An 18,647-nucleotide genomic window follows, 5' to 3' on the forward strand; every position below is an offset into this window, starting at 1 on the left:
ATTCTCTTCATAGAAGTACTTAAACAATACCAGTGGGTCAATTTCTAATCAAGACCATTAAAAAAAAGGGGGGGAAGCTGCACCGAGTTACTAATTTGATTTCCATCACAAAGCCATCCAAAAGTTAAGATGTCATATCTAATTGGTCCTTACAACTCAGTCAGCCCTTGTGTTTAACTTTCTTGTGAAATAATTTTGGAGTTTGGAGAGGAATCTGTCATGGTTAGAACACCAAAAGCACATGATTATTAGCAGCGGGAAAGAAAGTGGAAAAGTCCAGAAACGATTCACTTACAAGGCTATGTCCATTTATTACTAAGGCATAATCAGAAGCGACAGTTCCTTCCAAGTTTTGTGTTGATTCTTGGAGCTTTTCATCATAAGCACGTCCATCAGAAATGTCCTTGCTCAGCCCCAAAATAAGATCTTGTGCTTTCCTTAAGAAAAAGAAAAAACATCAAACAACAAACAGATATTCAGTTGTATGGGAGAACCTTGAAGACAGCCAGAGATTTGCTTGATATTTTTGTCACACCAGTCTCCATTGTGGAAGAGACAAGCCTTTGCTCAGTTTAAAAATGGCTTGCCTTTTTAGCACTAGGAACTGTGGTGAGAGAAAGAGCTAGCAAACATCTAGATAGACCACTTTCTCCCAAACTCACTTTTTTAAAAAATAAATCTAGTCAAGGTCAAAGTCCTCAAAGCGAAAACAGTAGAGGAATACATGCAAGTAAGCACTCTAATGACACGAACAGATCTACTGAAGGGGGTGGGTTTTGTGTCAAATGGCAGGTGGAGGTCCTGCCTGCCAATGGATCTACAGTACTCGTGATCAACATCCCACAATATTTACACTCATTAGATTCTTATATTACTTATATCCTCCATGAGCACATTCACTGTTTGTTCCAATGTCTCTAACACAGGGCTTGAAATGAACTAATTCAGATTAACTACTTTAAATCAATTATATCTCAGTTACACCTGAAAGCAGTTTCCATAATTTCCAGGTGCACTGAACATGAATAAAGTTTATTTTACGTTGGAACTTTGGGGATTTTGATTCAAATTTAATTTTAATTCAATTGTGCACGCATACACACGGATTTCATCGTATTTAACTCTGTGTTTGATTTTGGTCGCTGCATTTTACCATTTTTACTTGTCTGAAAAATGGTCGCCTTATGTCAGGGGACCTCCAGGGGTCAGCAGAGAGCCCGGAAGGGTGGCACCAGGGCTCTCTCCGCTGGAGGAACCTCAGGATGCTGACGGTTCGCAGCATCACTAGGAAGGTGGTGCAGAGCCAGGGAAGGAGGCAGAGGAGCTTGGGGGTGCTGGGGGTGCAAGGAGCCAACAGGGAAGGTCCGGAGGGTCGGACCAGAGTGCTGCGGAAGGGGAGGTGCCAGTCACCAAAGCACCTGCCCAACAGTTGTCCAGCTCCGGAGGGGAGGGGGTCACAACCCCCACCCCCTCAACAACGTAGGGAGGAAAAGCGTAGAGGGGAGAGGAGGAGATTTGGGGCGCCAAGGGTGCCCCACAAGCGGCACTTCCGGATTCTGACTCGGACTGAACGGTCATGGACATTAATGCTCTGTTCTGTACATATGTATATAATAAAACTCTGTAAAAACCAGATACGGAGTTTGGAGCGCGTTACTCATGAGAAAGCAACCCAGCCTCATTACACCTTACACTGTGGTTCTCTCTGTGTATGTGTTGAGTGTCCCCCCCCCCCGCCGCCGCCGCCTTCTTAAGTTTATTTTATATGTACTTAGCAAACCAGCTTGTAAAATTCGAAAGGTGGAGGGAAGGGGACAAAATGCCACGGATCACGTGAATGAATCGTGAACTAAACTGTCAATTGAACTGGGGGTGAATTGGAGCTGACTCCTTTTGAAAATGAAACTGCTTTTCTTACACTGTTGCGGATAATTATGAGAAATTGAGTTTGAGTTCCTCTGGAACCAGAAACCCATTTCCGGCAAAACTGGAAGTGGAACACCAATTAGGAACACAAGCACCCTGCCCAGATGTCCTACTCCACTGCATTTTTTTCTCAAGGCATACACAAAGAAAAACATGGTATGATAAAAAAAATGTTGGCCACAGCCTCAACATTTGCAACTATAGCCAACTTCATCAAATATCATAGATTTAGTTTGAAAAATCCACCATTAAACTATTGAAACTCAATATCTTGAGTATATCAAAGTAAAAGCGAAGCTAAACTCTTTTTTGCTTGCAGCCCCAACCAAAGCCCAAGTCTGTTTTCCGGAAACCAGCAAGTCAGCAATTGCTGGCACAAGGAGAGGGTAGTTTCAGATATTACTGCATGTGGATTCACACTTCCAGTTTCCACCAATGTTGTTCTTTCCAAACAAGGAATTTGTGCATTTTGCACACGGAGAAATGTGTAGGCTCTCTAAATGTCTGAAGCCTGCATATCTCCCCATAAAGGATGCATGTAATGATACATTCAATGATCAAGCAATGGTTCTTCAACATCAACGTCATTGGACTGGTCATGTTGTGCGGATGCCTGATTATCATCTTCCAAAGCAACTGCTCTATTCTGAACTTAAAAATGGAAAGCATAATGCTGGTGGTCAACAAAAGACGTTTAAAGACTTTCTCAAGGTAAATATAAGAAAATGTAGTATAAACACTGACAACTGGGAAACACTGGCCTGCGAGTGCTCCAATTGGAGAACAGCCTTTACCAAAGGTCATGGGCTTTGAAGATGCTTGAAATTAGGACGAAAGGGAGAAATGTCTAAGAGGAAGGCACGCTTGGAAAACCCCTCACCAGGATCAACTCTTGCCCGGAAACCTATGTCCCCACTGTGGAAGAACATGTGCATCCAGAACTGGCTTCCACAGTCAGGAAGAAGACAATCTTACTCTGCTACAAGTGATCGCCAAAGAAGACGACGACATGCATTTTCCCTTTTCAGCTGAAGGTATTGTAACACCTGACACCACCTCGAACATTTAGGATTTTCTAGTGAGGAACGAGAGAACGAAGAAACAAATAAGATATTTTGAGTACAACCCAATAATTGCTTTATAATAGGTTTACCTTAGTTCTTCACATACTTCTGCTTTTGTGTGACCCTCTACTATGAAAATCTCATCCATGGCATCAGTAAGCATGTTGCAGGAATAACCAATGTTCATGGCCGTTTCTAAAAAAAGCAAGAGAGATGGGCAAGATCTCATGAAGGAAGAAGCAAGAAGAACTTGGTATTGGACAACATACGAACCTGTGCATGTGTTTATCTTGATGGGTGTTATTTCATATACAAAATTTCAGTCAATGACCAGTAGAGAAGATAAGAAGAAAACAAAGTACATCACAACAAAACACGTTAAGTATACTACTAAATGTGGAGTTAAAAACAATGTAAGATATTTTTTTTAAATGAGAAATATAAAATAATTATATTAAAATGGTTAAAATCAAGGTAAGGTGTTGATAATTCTAAAATTAAAACAAGAGCCTGCGCCAACAAGCTATTGCTGCCACACAAAAACTACCTAGTTACCTTGGTAGTGATCTCTGGAAACTGGTATGCCAAAAGATAATCAATATAAAACACTTCAGATCTTCCTGATATAGTTTGTAAAATTGGATTAATAAAATGGCGGCGGATATCACAGTAGGAGGAACAATACAACAGGACTTCACTGTCTGACTGACTGGAGGAAATTCTTATTCACCCCCAGGCAACGCAAAGAGTGCTGATCTGCAGCCTAATAATTTACACGGGATGAACAGAACCATCTTTCTGTTTTTATGACTGTGAAACGGAGCAAGGAAAAAATTCCACCAGTTATATGTGTCAATCTCCCCCCTCTTGTGAACTAATGGAAAGTGTAAATTCCAAGGGATGTGTAAACCAAAAGGCTGCCAAATGGGACCATTTATGCGGCGGGACTCTGTATGCCAGCCCATAAATAATACAATGGAACATAGGAGAGGGTTGCAAAGTGAAATTCCAACCGCCAGCCTCTCTCCCTTTCCGCTGTGATGATTAACAGAATGAGACAAGGGAAGGAAGAGGAGCAAGTGTTAAGACAGGTTTAAAAATGACAAAAATATTTGGCTATCTCAAACCAATCTTAGTAGTCCCTAATAAATCATGCCCGTGAGTGCCATAATAAATGGTTGAAGGACTGGTTCACATATTATTTTGGGTTCAAATATCTCAAATTCTTTTGCCAGAGTGGGCTATGGATGCCCAGATTTACCAAAGATCCTTCCATGTTGTTGTTTGAGCACAGTACTCACAGAAGGTGGTAGCCAACTAAGGTTTACTCAAAGTTGACCCAGTGAAATGAATGTCCATGACGTAACATCAGTCCATTCATTTTGGTGGGTCTACCGCTGAGTAGAACTAACTAGTTTAAGTTTGCAGTCTAGATGCACTTAAAAGAGAAATGGAGGAGAAATGACAAGAACAGGATGATTTTTGCAGCTGCTGTTGAAGTTGCAAAACAATGAAGCACAGGATGGAGCAATGGAGAACTTTTGAAACAACAATGGGATATTAGCTCCGCCCAAGGAATGATGGAGAGCAGCTACAACCGGGAAGAGATAGACATAATATTTTGCAAGGACAGGAAGAAACATCATGGACAGAATAATTGCCACACACAGCAAGAACAAAGATATAGTCTGAATACTTCACCTGTAGTTTTATCAATCATTTAATGTGTCAATACAAATGGAAGGCGTTAATATTTCAGTTCATAGAATCATAGAGTTGGAAGAGACCACAAGGGCCATCCAGTCCAACCCCCTGCCAAGCAGGAAGTTGTTGTAAAAGGGATTGTTACCGGTATTTTGACTGGAGTGTACTGGTAATTGAAATTAGTAAGATTTTGGAAAGCAGAAATAAAGTAAATCATCAAACCATCAATTCTAGCATGTGGGAGGCCACCTAAATTCTATCATTTGGCATTTGAATGATTTGTATTAGTAATTGCATTATAATTTGGCATTGTTATAATGAGGCTATTATTGGAGTATTGTAATTGAAAACTCATAAAAAGTATTAGTTACGTACCCTTGAGTTACGTACTGTTCTGGATACGTAACTTTCAGGTTGTGAACGCGGCAAACCGTGCGCGCATGTGCAGAAGCGCTCTATGCATCATGTGCATGCAAAGAAGTGCTCTATTGCGCTGTGCGCATGCACAGAAGCAGCACCTCCAGTTACAGACTTTTCAGGTTGAGTACAGACCCCCTGGAACGAATTAAGATACACTTAACCCTGTGATTCCCAATGTGGGGGCACACGCCCCACAGGGGGGCAATTTTATTTTGGGGGGGGCAATTCAAGAATGAGCTATTCACAGTTAATGGCCTTTTAGGCTTCATCCACGTGAATAGGAGTTCACTTTTTGAATAATAAGAATTATATGTCACAGGGTGGGGTAGGGCATCAGGATTTTAGAGATGCTTAGGTGGGGCATGGCCAAAAAAAGGTTGGGACTCTAACCATTGCACCACATTGGAAAATAACCATGTTCACTGGATTGAAGCCCTTCTGATATCCTTCCATAGAGAATCAGTTGATACATAAAACTGAAAACCTACCTTGTTTGTCTCCTGTTAGTACCCAGATCTTAATGTTTGCTAGCGATAAGCGTTCAATGGTTTCTGAAACTCCTTCTTGCAATTTATCTTCTATAGCTGTGGCTCCCAATAGCTTCGTGAGGAAGCAGAATAGATCAGTTGAAAAATGTTAACAGACAAGCATGAGCTCTGGGCGACATGTCTTTCATTCCTGATATAATTTCAAACTTCTCAGCATAATGTAAACTCCCATAACAACACCTTGAGTCTTACAGGGACATTTTACCCAAGTCCCTTGTCTCTATATGCGGTGGGGGAAATGATCAGAGGAGGTGACACCTATGGCACTCACTCAAAAATCCAAATATGTCGATGGGCCTAAGAAGGTTGGCACCTCCTGGTTTAGATAATTCTGAGCTAGATGGAGCAAAGGTTCGACTCAGTACAAGAAAGCTTCCTATACACCAGGAACGTCCAACTCACAAGAGCAGGCATCCCCAAACTGCGGCCCTCCAGATGTTTTGGCCTCCCATGATCCCTAGCTAACAGGACCAGTGGTCAGGGATGATGGGGATTGTAGTCCAAAACATCTGGAGGGCCAAAGTTTGGGGATGCCTGCACAAGAGACTGCGATCTATTCACAGAATAAAAAACTGGCAGTGGTTTAGGTCACAGTTTCACAACGGAAACTCAGTCTTCCGTTCTAGCGATCATGCACGAATGGAGGGCAGGGCGAGGGGCCGGGGCCGGATCCCTTGATCAACTGGTTGGACAAAAGAGCCCTTGATCAACTGGTTGGACAATCCCTGCTATATGGTTGCTGCTGCTTTCTAAGATTCTTTGGTAAACTACCAAAATAATACCCCTTCTCTATTCATTTAAGATGATTAGGGATGGGGGTTGAAGAAAGGGAAATGTTGCCCACTCAGTGCTTTTAGTCCTCAATGGAGGACAGGGTGTGCAGCCTGGGAGTCATTTTGGAGTTCATGGAGGCACAGGTCAATTCTGTGTCCAGGGCACTGTTTATCAGCTCCATCTGGTACGCAGCCTGAGACCCTACCTTCTCGCAGACTATCTCGCCAGAGTGGTGCATGCTCTAGTTATCTCCCGCTTGGACTACTGCAACGCACTCTGCGTGGGGCTACCTTTGAAGGTGACCCGGAAACTACAACTAATCCAGAATGCGGCAGCTAGACTGGTGACTGGAAGCGGCCGACGAGACCATATAACCCTGGTCCTTAAAGATCTACATTGGCTCCTAGTACGTTTCCGAGCACATTTCAAAGTGTTGGTGCTGACCTTTAAAGCCCTCAACTGCCTCGGCCCAGTATACCTGAAGGAGTGTCTCCACCCCCATCGTTCAGCCCAGACACTGAGGTCCAGCTCCAAGGGCCTTCTGACGGTTCCCTCAGTGTGAGGTTACAGGGAACCAGGCAGAGGGCCTTTTTGGTAGTGGTGTCCACCCTGTGGAATGCCCTCCCACCAGATGTCAAGGAAATAAACAACTATCTGACTTTTAGAAGACATCTGAAGGCAGCCCTGTTTCAGGAAGTTTTAATGTTTGATGTTGTATTGTGCTTTTAATTCTGTTGGGAGCCGGCCAGAGTGGCTGGGGAAACCCAGCCAGATGGGCAGGGTATAAATAATGATATCATATCATATCATATCATATCATTATTATATATTTATTTATTTATTTATTTATTTATTTATTATTGAATCAGAAAACCGTAGAGTTGGAAGGGCCCCTGAGGGTCAACTGATGAATCTTTTCAAGGACTTTTAAAAAGATATTTCGCAAACTGATGTAGAAATATGGAGGGTTGAACTTTAAGGTTGTAAAAACAAAATAACCCAAAATGGACAGATTTTCCCATCCCTAGCAGAAAGTGCCAGACTGCTCGTCTTGGGTTTTAAAACCCTATACAGTGGTACCTCGGGTTAAGAACTTAATTCATTTTGGAGGTCCGTTCTTAACCTGAAACTGTTCTTAACCTGAGGTACCACTTTAGCTAATGGGGCCTCCCGCTGCCGCCGCGCGATTTCTGTTCTCATCCCTCGGCCTGAAAAGCAAGATGAGCGCCACAACCCAATAGTCACCTTTGACTGGACTTAACCATCCAGGGGTCATTTACCTTTTTTTTTTACCCATACCTTCTTACTTTCTTAACCCAACTTGGAAATAACCTGTGATGCCCTATGTAAATCTGGTGTCCTTTTTATTTGTTAAATATTTTCCAGTCCAAGGTTTGCCTAATAGGCATAGCTGCCAAATTATCCCTTTTTAAAAGGGATTTTCCCTTATGCTGAATAGGCTTCCTCGCAAGAAAAGGGAAAACTTGGCAGCTATGCTAATAGGTCATGCCCATTGAGGACTTTAAAGTGATAGTTCAGTGTTTTGGATATTTATTGTTGTTTGATTTTTAAAAAAATGTATTTTAGTTGTTTCATTTATCTAAAAGAAATGTCACCTCGATCGATCAATTTTTCTAATGGAAAGGCATCAGGCGAATAGAATAGTTAACTCAAGTAAATACACAAAATATTTTCCCCTCCAAGCTGATTTGCATACCTTCAGGTCTCTCTCAATGCTTTCATATGCCGAAGTGAGCAGTTCATCCCTATTATCTTGCAAACTGCTGGCCTTCTGATAAACTTCAAGCCACTCCTGAAATTGCTCTTCTTCCACATTTTTGTAAGCCAGAACTAAAGTCCGAAGGCCTTCTCCAGCAAACTCCTATTATTTGTCCAGAACAAAAATACAAACATGTTGTAAGATGTGTGCTAATAAAAACAGCCTTTTATTCCACACTCTGCCATACCCTCCTTTTAAGTTATGAAGTCACAAAAGATGCTAAATTTCAATGCAATACCCTGGTTTAAGTTATTTTGACGTGAAACTGCAAAGACCCGCCCCCTTCCTCCACCTCTCCTCCCTCTCTTTGCCCCCTAAATCTGGTATCAGCAAAGCCTTGGGAGCAGATTTGGGGAGGGTCCACAGTGCATGCAGGGCAATGAGAGAGGGTAAAGTCTCCATTGTGCAAGCATAAACCCTTGTGTTAACAGAATGGTGGTATTGAATACCACTTATCATTATCATTATTACTATTACTATTTCCTAAACGTAAGAAGAAACTTACTCTGAGCTTGACAAATAGTATGCGAAGACTACACGAAGCAAAACACACGCACACACAAAGCAAAGTCATGCAAACAAATGTCAAAAATCTGAACATCTGGTGCACTAAATGCTCAGAGATGCATGCCAGCTAATTTAGACCTCCTTCTATTGTATTTCCATTATAAAATTATGAATTCCCATAAACACCCATTCCTTATTTCTCGAACGCTGAGGTTTATTGTTCTGACAACAGTAATTTCACTTGGAGCCATCTTATAAACTGCAAATAGCAAGTCATTTTGTTTTATTATCCAAAATATATTTTGGCTAATTTAGATATAAACAGTATGAATTTCTTTCAAAACCCAGCAAATTTGGCTTTTGCTATGAAAATTGCAAACACATTGGATTTTGACCTTGCCGAGCTGAAAATGTGAATGGTTCATAACACTCTATTAACATTTTTAGCATTTCTTCTTGTAGTATTCAAAATTAATAATTATAAGAAAAGAGGAATCTGAACAAGGTAAAATATAAAAGCCACAGAATCAATGTAGCTGACTATGAAAACATGAGATGTCTGGAAGAGTTGTTATGTTTTCACATAAATCTATTCCATAAACTTTGCTGGGTCAGTGTAACAAAATTCAAGGTCTCTACATTTTAAATGCAAGATTCCAAATGTTTGTGATTTTAACCTTCATTTAAAAAAATCCTGGAGAAGATTAAAATAAAGCCAAAAGAGCTCCATTACAAAGGAAAAAATGGTTCTGTTTGTAACCAATATTACTAAATCCACATATTGTATACTAAATGTCAAATGCTTATTTTGGTTATAGAATTGTAGAATGGTTCATGTTAAATGTAGACACTTTTTTTAAAAAAAAGAATCATTTTTCCTTTAAGAGAATACTGAAAAGCAATAATTACAAATGAAAAATTCCTACTCCAGAAAATATTCAAAACTGTGCTTATGGCTTACTCTACTTTACCTGAGAATGCAGCGAAACTAAGTCTGGTCTATGCCACTTTGAGCTGAAGGCAAATAATTGTATGATTTAATGTTCTCCCACAAAGGAATCATGCATCTAGGAAGGATTTCTGGGAGAAGAATTCTAGGCTAGCCTTCTCCATACTATGCTAGGTTTTACAGGCAGGGTAGGACTGAAGGGGACATCATTCAATCAAGTGCCTTCTCACCTTGTTCAGAAGTAATACAACTCAAAAATATTTTACCATCAGTTTGGGTGAAGCATGCCAAAGTCTCTTTCATTTATACTTAATAAATCCCTTGCATTGGCTTTTAAACAATATGGACCTACCGCAAGATGGTCTGACATTAAAGACATGAGAGCTTTGCTAGATGGATGAAGCCTTTCATATAAAATAGTATCTGCTCCCTTTGAGTAAAGCTTTATCTGTCCATCAGGGTTTTGAACTGGAAAATGAAGAGAGGACAACAAAAATAACTTTATTATTACCGCGGTGTGCAGAATATTGCATTGATCAGTTCATAAAGACGACTTAAAAACTCACCATCTTCTATTCTTAATTTTCCTTCTAAGAACAGTAATCAATTCCCACAAGGGGTTACTGTAAGGCAGGGGTGGGTACGCTACTATCTAAAGGAACAAACCCCCCCCCAAAAAGAAAGTTCAGTTCAGAAACTAAAATTACCTAACTGCACCATTGTAGTTTGATATGGTGCAATGTTGTGCAATGTTGTAGTTTTACGCGGTGCTAATTTACTGCTGTTAACGGAACTTTCTTGACGTCGGGCGAAGAGAAGACACGAAGAAAGGGGGGGGGTATATTTTGAGCCAGGCCAGTGTACAAGGATGCTTCCCCCTTGTCAGGATAAACAAAGCAGCGGTTGGTTTATACAGAAGAGTCAGAGCCTGGCTCAGTACGGCAGTTTTCACTCTATAGGCTATTTTTACACTTTGTTCTTTAAACACCATCAGCCATCAATTTGAAAGGAAGATTTCTCAGCCATGACAGTTCCCTTGTCCTTATCCAAACTTGCCCTTATCCAAACTTTCTCTCTCTTTTTTTTAATGGAAACAACGACAACAACTGTGAGAGGTTTTATTGTGTATTTATTATCCATAAGAGATGCCTGTCACTTCTTTGCTATCACAATTTGGCTAGCCGATAAAAGCTTCCAGCATATTGCTAAAGAAAGTAAAATGTCTTATACTGTATTATTATTTAACTCATGTGAATGATGTTTGCCATGCTGATGTTCAAAGGGTTCCATGATCCCAATGGTGGGATAAGAAACATCTGATGTGTCGCCTTTTTGTAGCCAAAAAGTCGTTGGGTTTTATTCAGTGTAATGCTAAATTAAAGTCATTTAATTGTATACAAACTATTTGCACCAGCCAAACATTGTTGCGCAAGAGAATCCATAAGCAGGTTTCTGGTAACTTTGTGATGCCTAATGTGCAACAATCTGTTGTGCAGTTAAAGGGAAAGCAGTAAAAATCGAGGGCACCTCAAGAGCGTCTTTGGGTCCAACTATGGCTTATATTATTAAAAGGGATCAAAATATTTAAAATGGAGGTCCATGGCAATTGGCTAGGCCTTCTCCAGAAACAGCAACTACATGGTTTAATTCCTGAGGCTTTATTTTGTATTTTATAAGGTAAAAAAAAGGCAAAGGACCCCAGGACAGTTATGTCCAGTCAAAAGTGACTATGGGGTTGTGGCGCTCATCTCGCTTTTCAGGCTGAGGGAGCTAGTGTTTGTCCACAAATGGCTTCCAGGTGATGTGCCCAGCACATACCTGCCAAGTCTCCTGCAGAAAAATACGGGATCAGCAGCAGCAGCGGCACCGGAAGTTGCACTGGAAGTCGTCCGGCGGCCACCTCCAAAATGGCTGTCGCCATGTGGCCACCCCTAAGATGGCCACCGGGCATGTGTAGAAGCTATTTCCGGTGCCAGTGGGGGCCATTTTCTGGTGCCCATAGATGGGCAAACCGGCACCAGAAAAATGGCTGCCGGCAGGAGCAGATTTAAGGGAGATTTACGGGAGAGGAGCTCAAACAGGAGACCGCCAGGAAATGGTAAGGAAAAATGGGGGTTTCCCCGGGAATACGGGGTACTTGGCAGCTATGGCCCAGCAGGACTAAACCGCTTCTGGCACAACGGAACACTGTGACAGAAACCAGAGCGCACGAAAACACCATTTACCTTCCCGTCGCAGTGGTACCTATTTATCTACTTGCATTGGCATGCTTTCAAACTGCTAGGTTGGCAGGAGCTGGGACAAAGCAACAGGAGCTCGCCCCGTTGTGGGGATTCAAACCATAGACCTTCTGATCGGCAAGCCTAAGAGTTTAGACCACAGTTTAGACCACAGCGCCACCCATGGCATAGCTGCCAAGTCTCCCGTTTTCCCCGGGAAAACCCCTTTTTTCTTACCTTTTCCCGGTGGTCCCCCGTATCACTTCGTCTCCCGTTTTTCTCCATTATTTTCTCCTGCCGGCGGCCATTTTTTTCTTTCCGATTTGCCCTTCTATGGGCACCAAAAATGGCCACCGCCAGCTTCAAAAGTCGCATCTACGGATGTCCGGAAGTGCATAGACGTGACTTCCGGTGTTGGCGACGGCCATTTTGGTGCCCATAGATGGGCGAAGCGACACAGGAAGTTGCGTCGGCACACTTCCTGACATGCGTACAAGCGACTTTTGAAGCTGGCGGCGGCCATTTTGGGTGCCCATAGAAGGGCAAAGCAACACCGGAAGTTACATCGACGCAACTTCCAGTGTAAAATGGCTGCCGGTCCCGGATTCCGCAGTCCGGAACTTGGAAGGTAAGACCCATGGCCCTATTTCATATTCAAATGCTGACTACTATGAGAACACTTGTTGGAGAGTGATCTATAATAACAACAACACGGCCCTGTCTTGTTCCTGCCTCTGCTGCCACCAAGTAATGCTACTCCAATCATGGCAGCCCCGCTCCTTTGTCTCTCGAGACAGACGGATACCAACAGTTCCCAACCAAGTCAAGCCCTTCCCAACCTCTTTCATACAAACTAGGATCACACAGCTCTCATGAGCGGGGGAATCAATCCCGGGGAAGCCAATGCTCTGTTTTTGCCAAGATGCTTTCGAAATACAAATATAAAACAAGGGGGAAGGGGGATTTGCATTCGGTACCTATCACAGACATCCTTTTCCTGGTGTTATTGAAATCCAAAATTGCCAGCAGCTGGTAAGTGACAACTTTGCCCATTTCTTCCACTGTGATGGTCTTAGGCGTTCGAGACTTGAAGATGAAGCCAAAGTTCCTGGCAGCCGTCACCAGAGCGCCTTCGTCTGGCGATTGTGCTTGGTAAATCAATTCATCTAAAAGAAATAGAAAGAAAACCCAGACACTGTTAAAGAACACAAAAGACGTGTGTGTTTTTTAAAAAAATAAATTTTAAAAATTATTTATATACTGCTATATCGTTAAATATCAACATGGCATCTTCTCTATTGCTGTTTTGCTGTTTCGCTGACATTCCTTTCAAACTGCCTTGTAAAAAATGTATCCCAGTTGGTATCTATCTTGTAACAGAATTGATTTTAGGCATGTGCTGATGTTTTAAACTGTTTTTTATATATGCAATTATGTAACTGTTTTGACATATGCAACTGTTATTAAGATATGTTTAACATAGGACAGCCAGTATGGTATAGTGGTTAGAGTGTTGGACTATGACCTGGGAGACCAGACAGCCATGAAACTCACTGGGCCAGCCACCATCTCTCGGCATAGCTGCCAAGTTCTCCCTTTTTTTAAGGGAAATTCCCTTATGCTGAGTAGGCTTCCTCGCGAGAAAAGGGAAAACTTGGCAGCTATGTCTCTCGGCCTAACCTACTTTACAGAGTTGTAATAAATGATAAAATATCCTAAATTGCTTGAGGATGCCTCATGGGAAGCTATTAATTAACGAAACAACTAAATAGCAACAGTATGCTATTCAACACAATTCAAAGTGTTGGTGCTGACCTTTAAAGCCCTAAACGGCCTCAGCTCAGTATACCTGAAGTAGCGTCTCCACCCCCCATCGTTCTGCCTGGACACTGAGGTCCAGCGCCGAGGGCCTTCTGGCGGTTCCCTCGCTGCGAGAAGCCAAGTTACAGGGAACCAGGCAGAGGGCCTTCTTGGTAGTGGCACCTGCCCTGTGGAACGCCCTCCCAACAGATGTAAAAGAGAAAAACATCTATCAGACTTTTAGAAGACATCGGAAGGCTTTTAATGTTTAACAGGCCGTTGTATTTTAATTTTTTGTTGGAAGCCGCCCAGAGTGGATGGGGAAACCCAGCCAGATGGGTTGGGTATAAATAAATTGTTGTTGTTGTTGTTGTTGTTGTTGTTGTTGTTGTTGTTGTTGTTGTTGTGTCAGGAGTTGCAGGACCATGGAAAGCTCCCAGTGAGCCACATGCTCCAACAAAAGTCAAATGCAAGCTGGGCCTTTCAAAGCCTCTGCCCCTAGACCACCTGTCCCAGGCTCTGCCCCCTTCTGGATAACTTAAGCTTAAAGGGTCAAACCTCTGGCCTGAAGAGAGACGTTCCTTATACTTCCCATGATCTCTGGCCTGGTGAGCTCCATGCACTGCTGGACCAGTGAAGTACAGTGGAAGGTGTTTGGTTCCTCAGGCTTCGAAGAAGCTACCTGTGAGCATCCTGAATTTACAGGCCCTGTGCTATGTCTCCTTAGCTAGTGACTCTGGGGCTTCTTAGGAGAACGCTGCTTCCCTCACAGAGCTACAATTCCCAGAGTGTTTAACAGTCAATCCTTCTTCCCACCGAACCCTGGGAATTGTAGCTCTGTGTAATGCTCTCAGGCAGGCAAGCAAGCTCTGATAAGAATTAACGAGTTTCTGGCAGTTTTATGGACATTTTTTTACAACTAACATACAGAGAGTGGCTCCAAGCCTTCTGCCCTTAGCTACGAGTTGGTCACTCTGAGTCTCTGCCCCGTCACAGCACGAAGAGCGCCAAAGTCCAGTCTTTCCTCTCTTGCACTTCCTTTGCGTTTTAACCCTTTCAGCTCTTCTGGTTTAGGGAGAAGGTGGGTGGAATCCCCCCCCACGTCAAAAGAAGAGCCCTCTAAATGCTGTTTCTCTCCTGGTTGCATAGCAACCCCCTCAATGCCATCTATCTCCTCTCCTCTCCCTGCCTGCCTGCTCACTGTCTGAGTCTGAGTCTACTGCTCTGTCTGAATCTGAGAACTCTTGGTGAAGGGGGGCAAAGTTAATCCACTCCTGCCCTGTCTGTGGCTGCATTCCCTTGTCTCCAGAGTCAGACTCTGGCTCCCTCTGTACTGGCATTCCTTCATCTCCAGAGTCAGACTCTTCCCAGGCATTCAATTCAACCATGTCCATGACACTTTGCGAGGGGAATAGGGGGGTTTCCTAACAACTCTCTGCACCCTTCACCAGCAAGGAGGTGAGAGAAGGCTGTGCCATGGTTTAAAATACCCCCGGCTGCAGATTGACCGGGCAGAGTTGACACGGCCAGGGTAGGCACGGCGGGGGCATCAATTCCCCTCCCCTGAGCTGGGTCACCATCCGGGCCCAGATGCCCAGCCACAAAGCCGTCCACCACAGAAGGTGAGTGGTCCTCTCTGCACCCTTCACAAATGATAGTTGCCAGGTTCCAAGGACATCCTTTTGCAGACCTTTTCCCCCCATGTACAGTGGTACCTCAGGTTACAAATGCCTTGGGTTACAAACACTTCAGGTTACAGACTCCGCTAACCAGGTTAAGAACTTTACCTCAGGATGAGAACAGAAATCATGCGGTGGCAGCGCGGCACCAGCAGCGGGAGGCCCCATTAGCTAAAGTGGGACCTCAGGTTAAGAACAGTTTCAGGTTAAGAACGGACCTCTGAAATGAATTAAGTTCGTAACCAGAGGTACCACTGTATTGTTCTATTTATCTGTTTATATCTAACAGATTTCATTTTGCCAGTGGTGGTATTTATTGGTTAAGGGAAAATGCATTCAAGAAATGAAACATTTTCCCCCCAAACCTCCAAACTATTTAATAGATAAAAAATGGACTTAAGAACCTACTACTGGCAGAGTTACCTGGGGTGAGGGACTGGTTATTAAAGCACTCTGGGAATTGTAGCCCTGCAAGGGGAATAGGGGGGGGTCTCCTCACAACTTTCAGCACCCTTCACAAATGACAGTTCCCAGGATTCTTTGAGGGAAGCTGTGACTGTTTGAAGTGCCACCTTAGAGTCCCTCCAGGAGAAAAGGCAGGATATACATTAAAATAATAATAGTGTTGATGGAGATGGGGCTTCAGTCGGCTAAAGTCCACCTTTATGGTCACATAAAGTTGGACCAAACTGCGGGAAGCAGTGGAAGACAGGAGTGCCTGGCGTGCTCTGGTCCATGGGGTCACAAAGGGTCGGACGCGACGAAACGACTAAACAACAACAAATGGTGACATTTCCACATGTTACAATCACTTCAAGGGCATGTCACTATGAGAGAACTGCAGTTGCTTCCAGCCAGAGGCTTTGAGGGAAATGACTGGAAATGACCAGAGGACCTGTTCATTAAGCATTCGTCCTGATCTGTTTGCACAAAGGTTGGAGGAAGAAATGACTGTTAATGTTGTACAATAGTGTTCTAAACGCATGGTGCATATGTGACCAAAGTCGTGGTCTTTTAATTTAAATTTAGCTGCTTAAGAGTACAAAGCACAAAAAGAGTATCTGGCTGATATTCAATGTGCGGGAACTAGGACAGTTCCAAACCCCACATGTGGGCGTCTTGCAATGTGGCAATAAACCAGGCATGTGTTGCTGCAAGAGGCAGAGCAAGATTTTTGAAACCACGCACTCTGGTTCTACTGAAGTGATTCAGTAAATAAGCGTAAAAAGATATCCTTTTACGGCTGAGAAACTGCATCTGTTGAAAGGTCAGGAGATTTCGTATGAGATCTCGCCAATAAACAGATAAAAATGAGTAATTTCCTCAGTATCAAAGTTTAGTCATAGTAATATAAAATGTCGTTCTCAAGCACATTCATGTGATGGGCTCGGCAGGGCTCAACCCTGAAACTTATTTTGTTGCCAGGGCTTAATTTAACCTCGGTACATGTCAAATGAAATATAAATGAGTTTTTGTTTCATACAGCTCGCCTAGGGTGAGAAGGACACGTTGCCCAGGCGAGCACTCAAGCAGCAAATGGCACCTGCACTCTTCCAGCTAAAAGACAGGGCGAGAGAAGCAAAGGCATGTATGGATGTGATGCATGGCGATGCTGGCAACACTGAGACAAGGGCATGCACCCACAGCTGGATTCCCCTTTCTTTCCAAGTCTCAATGGGCTACTGGAATGGAAGGAGCACTAACAGTAGAGGCAGACAGAGCAGGGAAAGACAACTGCCTCCTGAACCATTGTATTACTGATTTAAAGTCACAACTTCATTGACTACAGATGTCAGATGGTTTGGGCGTAGGCATCAGGTGTGTATTCTGAAATCAATTAGCCTGACTGCTGGTTGTTGGTTGAATGGGGTTGACCAAGGTTAAGGGTCACCTTGTGACATGATCTGGCTGGGTTTCCCCAGCCACTTTGGGTGGCTTCCAACAGAATATTAAAAACACGATAAAACAGCATACATTAAAAACTTCCCTAAACAGATGTCTTCTAAAGTCAGATAGTTGTTTATCTCCTTGACATCTGATGGGAGGGCATTCCATAGGGCGGGGGCCACCACCGAGAAGGCCCTCTGCCTGGTTCCCTGTCACTTCAATTCTCGCAGTGAGGGAACCACCAGAAGGCCTTTGGAGCTGGACCTCAGTGTCTGGGCTAAACGATGGTGGTGGATATGCACCTTCAGGTAAGGCCCATCAACCCCTGAGCTGGACATCTGGACATGAAGCATCCCCCCAGGCTCCCTGAAGGGGATATTCCATCACAATGAAGCGGGGTGTGTGTGTGTGTGTGTGTGTCCTACTCGCCTGGACTAAGGATCCAGCTCAATGCCTATTCTGCCCACGATTGCGATGAGGTAGGCAAAACCCGCAGACAGGCCCAGTTAGTCTGCAAGGAAAATTCCACCCTGGCCCCAAACACAGCAAGCAATGTTTTCTGTAGCAAGGTCAAGCAGGGCATGCCCAGTGACCATCAGGCAGCCCCAAACAATAGAATCAAGAGAGGGAAGGTGAGTAACCCAGTGCTGGCTAAATGCCGAGGCCCCAGTGTGGCCGGCTTTAAATAACCAGATGGAATAGGTTCTCACTCAGGTCCACTTCCAAGCCAAGCCTCCTTGCCCACATGCAATTATCTGGTGAGCCTTGCAGGTGTGACATTGACAGTCAGCAAGGTGAGAGGAGCTGGAAGTGCCAAAGCCGAGAGAGGAAGCTCCGCCATGGCCGTGCTGAGGTTGCAAGAACTGCTCCCAGCAAGCCCTGGCAGTAACGGGCAATACAGTCGCATAGGTGCTTCCAGACTATGGACAGTTTCAAAAAGGAACTGACCATAGCAGCAAATTCAGGTTGCACTATTACACTTGATTGGGAGCTCTTGTGCAACAGACCAACTTCTCCAAAAGGTGAGAGTTTTTGCAAGAAGGAAAATGCTGAGGTAAAGGTAAAGGGCCCCTGGACGGTTAAGTCCAGTCAAAGGTGACTATGGGGTTGTGTCGCTCATCTCGCTTTCAGGCCGAGGGAGCTGGCATTTGTCCACAGACAGCTTTCCGGGTCATGTGGCCAGCAGGACTAAACTGCTTCTGGCACAACAGAACATCGTGACGGAAACCAGAGCACATGGAAACGCCATTTTACCTACCTGCCACAGCAGTACCTATTTATCTACTTGCACTGGAGTGTTTTCGAACTGCTAGGCTGGCAGGAGCTGGGACAGAGCAACGGGAACTCACTCCATCATGGGGATTTGAACCACCAACCTTCCGATCGGCAA

At 43.7% G+C, this 18,647-nt stretch overlaps 1 protein-coding gene across 2 annotated transcripts in view; it reads right to left on the reverse strand.

Moving 5' to 3' along the window:
* Positions 1-18,647, reverse strand: part of ATP8B4 (ATPase phospholipid transporting 8B4 (putative)) — a 111,282-nt gene that overhangs the window by 16,100 nt on the left and 76,535 nt on the right. For both annotated transcript variants that reach the window (XM_035132046.2, XM_035132049.2), the window contains 6 exons: positions 12,869-13,057; positions 10,025-10,140; positions 8,154-8,318; positions 5,603-5,714; positions 3,080-3,185; positions 296-437 (listed from right to left, as the gene is read on the reverse strand). In XM_035132046.2, coding sequence (XP_034987937.2) covers positions 296-437; positions 3,080-3,185; positions 5,603-5,714; positions 8,154-8,318; positions 10,025-10,140; positions 12,869-13,057 — 830 coding nt within the window. The remainder of the gene's footprint in view (positions 1-295; positions 438-3,079; positions 3,186-5,602; positions 5,715-8,153; positions 8,319-10,024; positions 10,141-12,868; positions 13,058-18,647) is intronic.

Source organism: Zootoca vivipara, chromosome 14, assembly GCF_963506605.1.
Source record: "Zootoca vivipara chromosome 14, rZooViv1.1, whole genome shotgun sequence".
Classification (NCBI taxonomy): domain Eukaryota; kingdom Metazoa; phylum Chordata; class Lepidosauria; order Squamata; family Lacertidae; genus Zootoca; species Zootoca vivipara.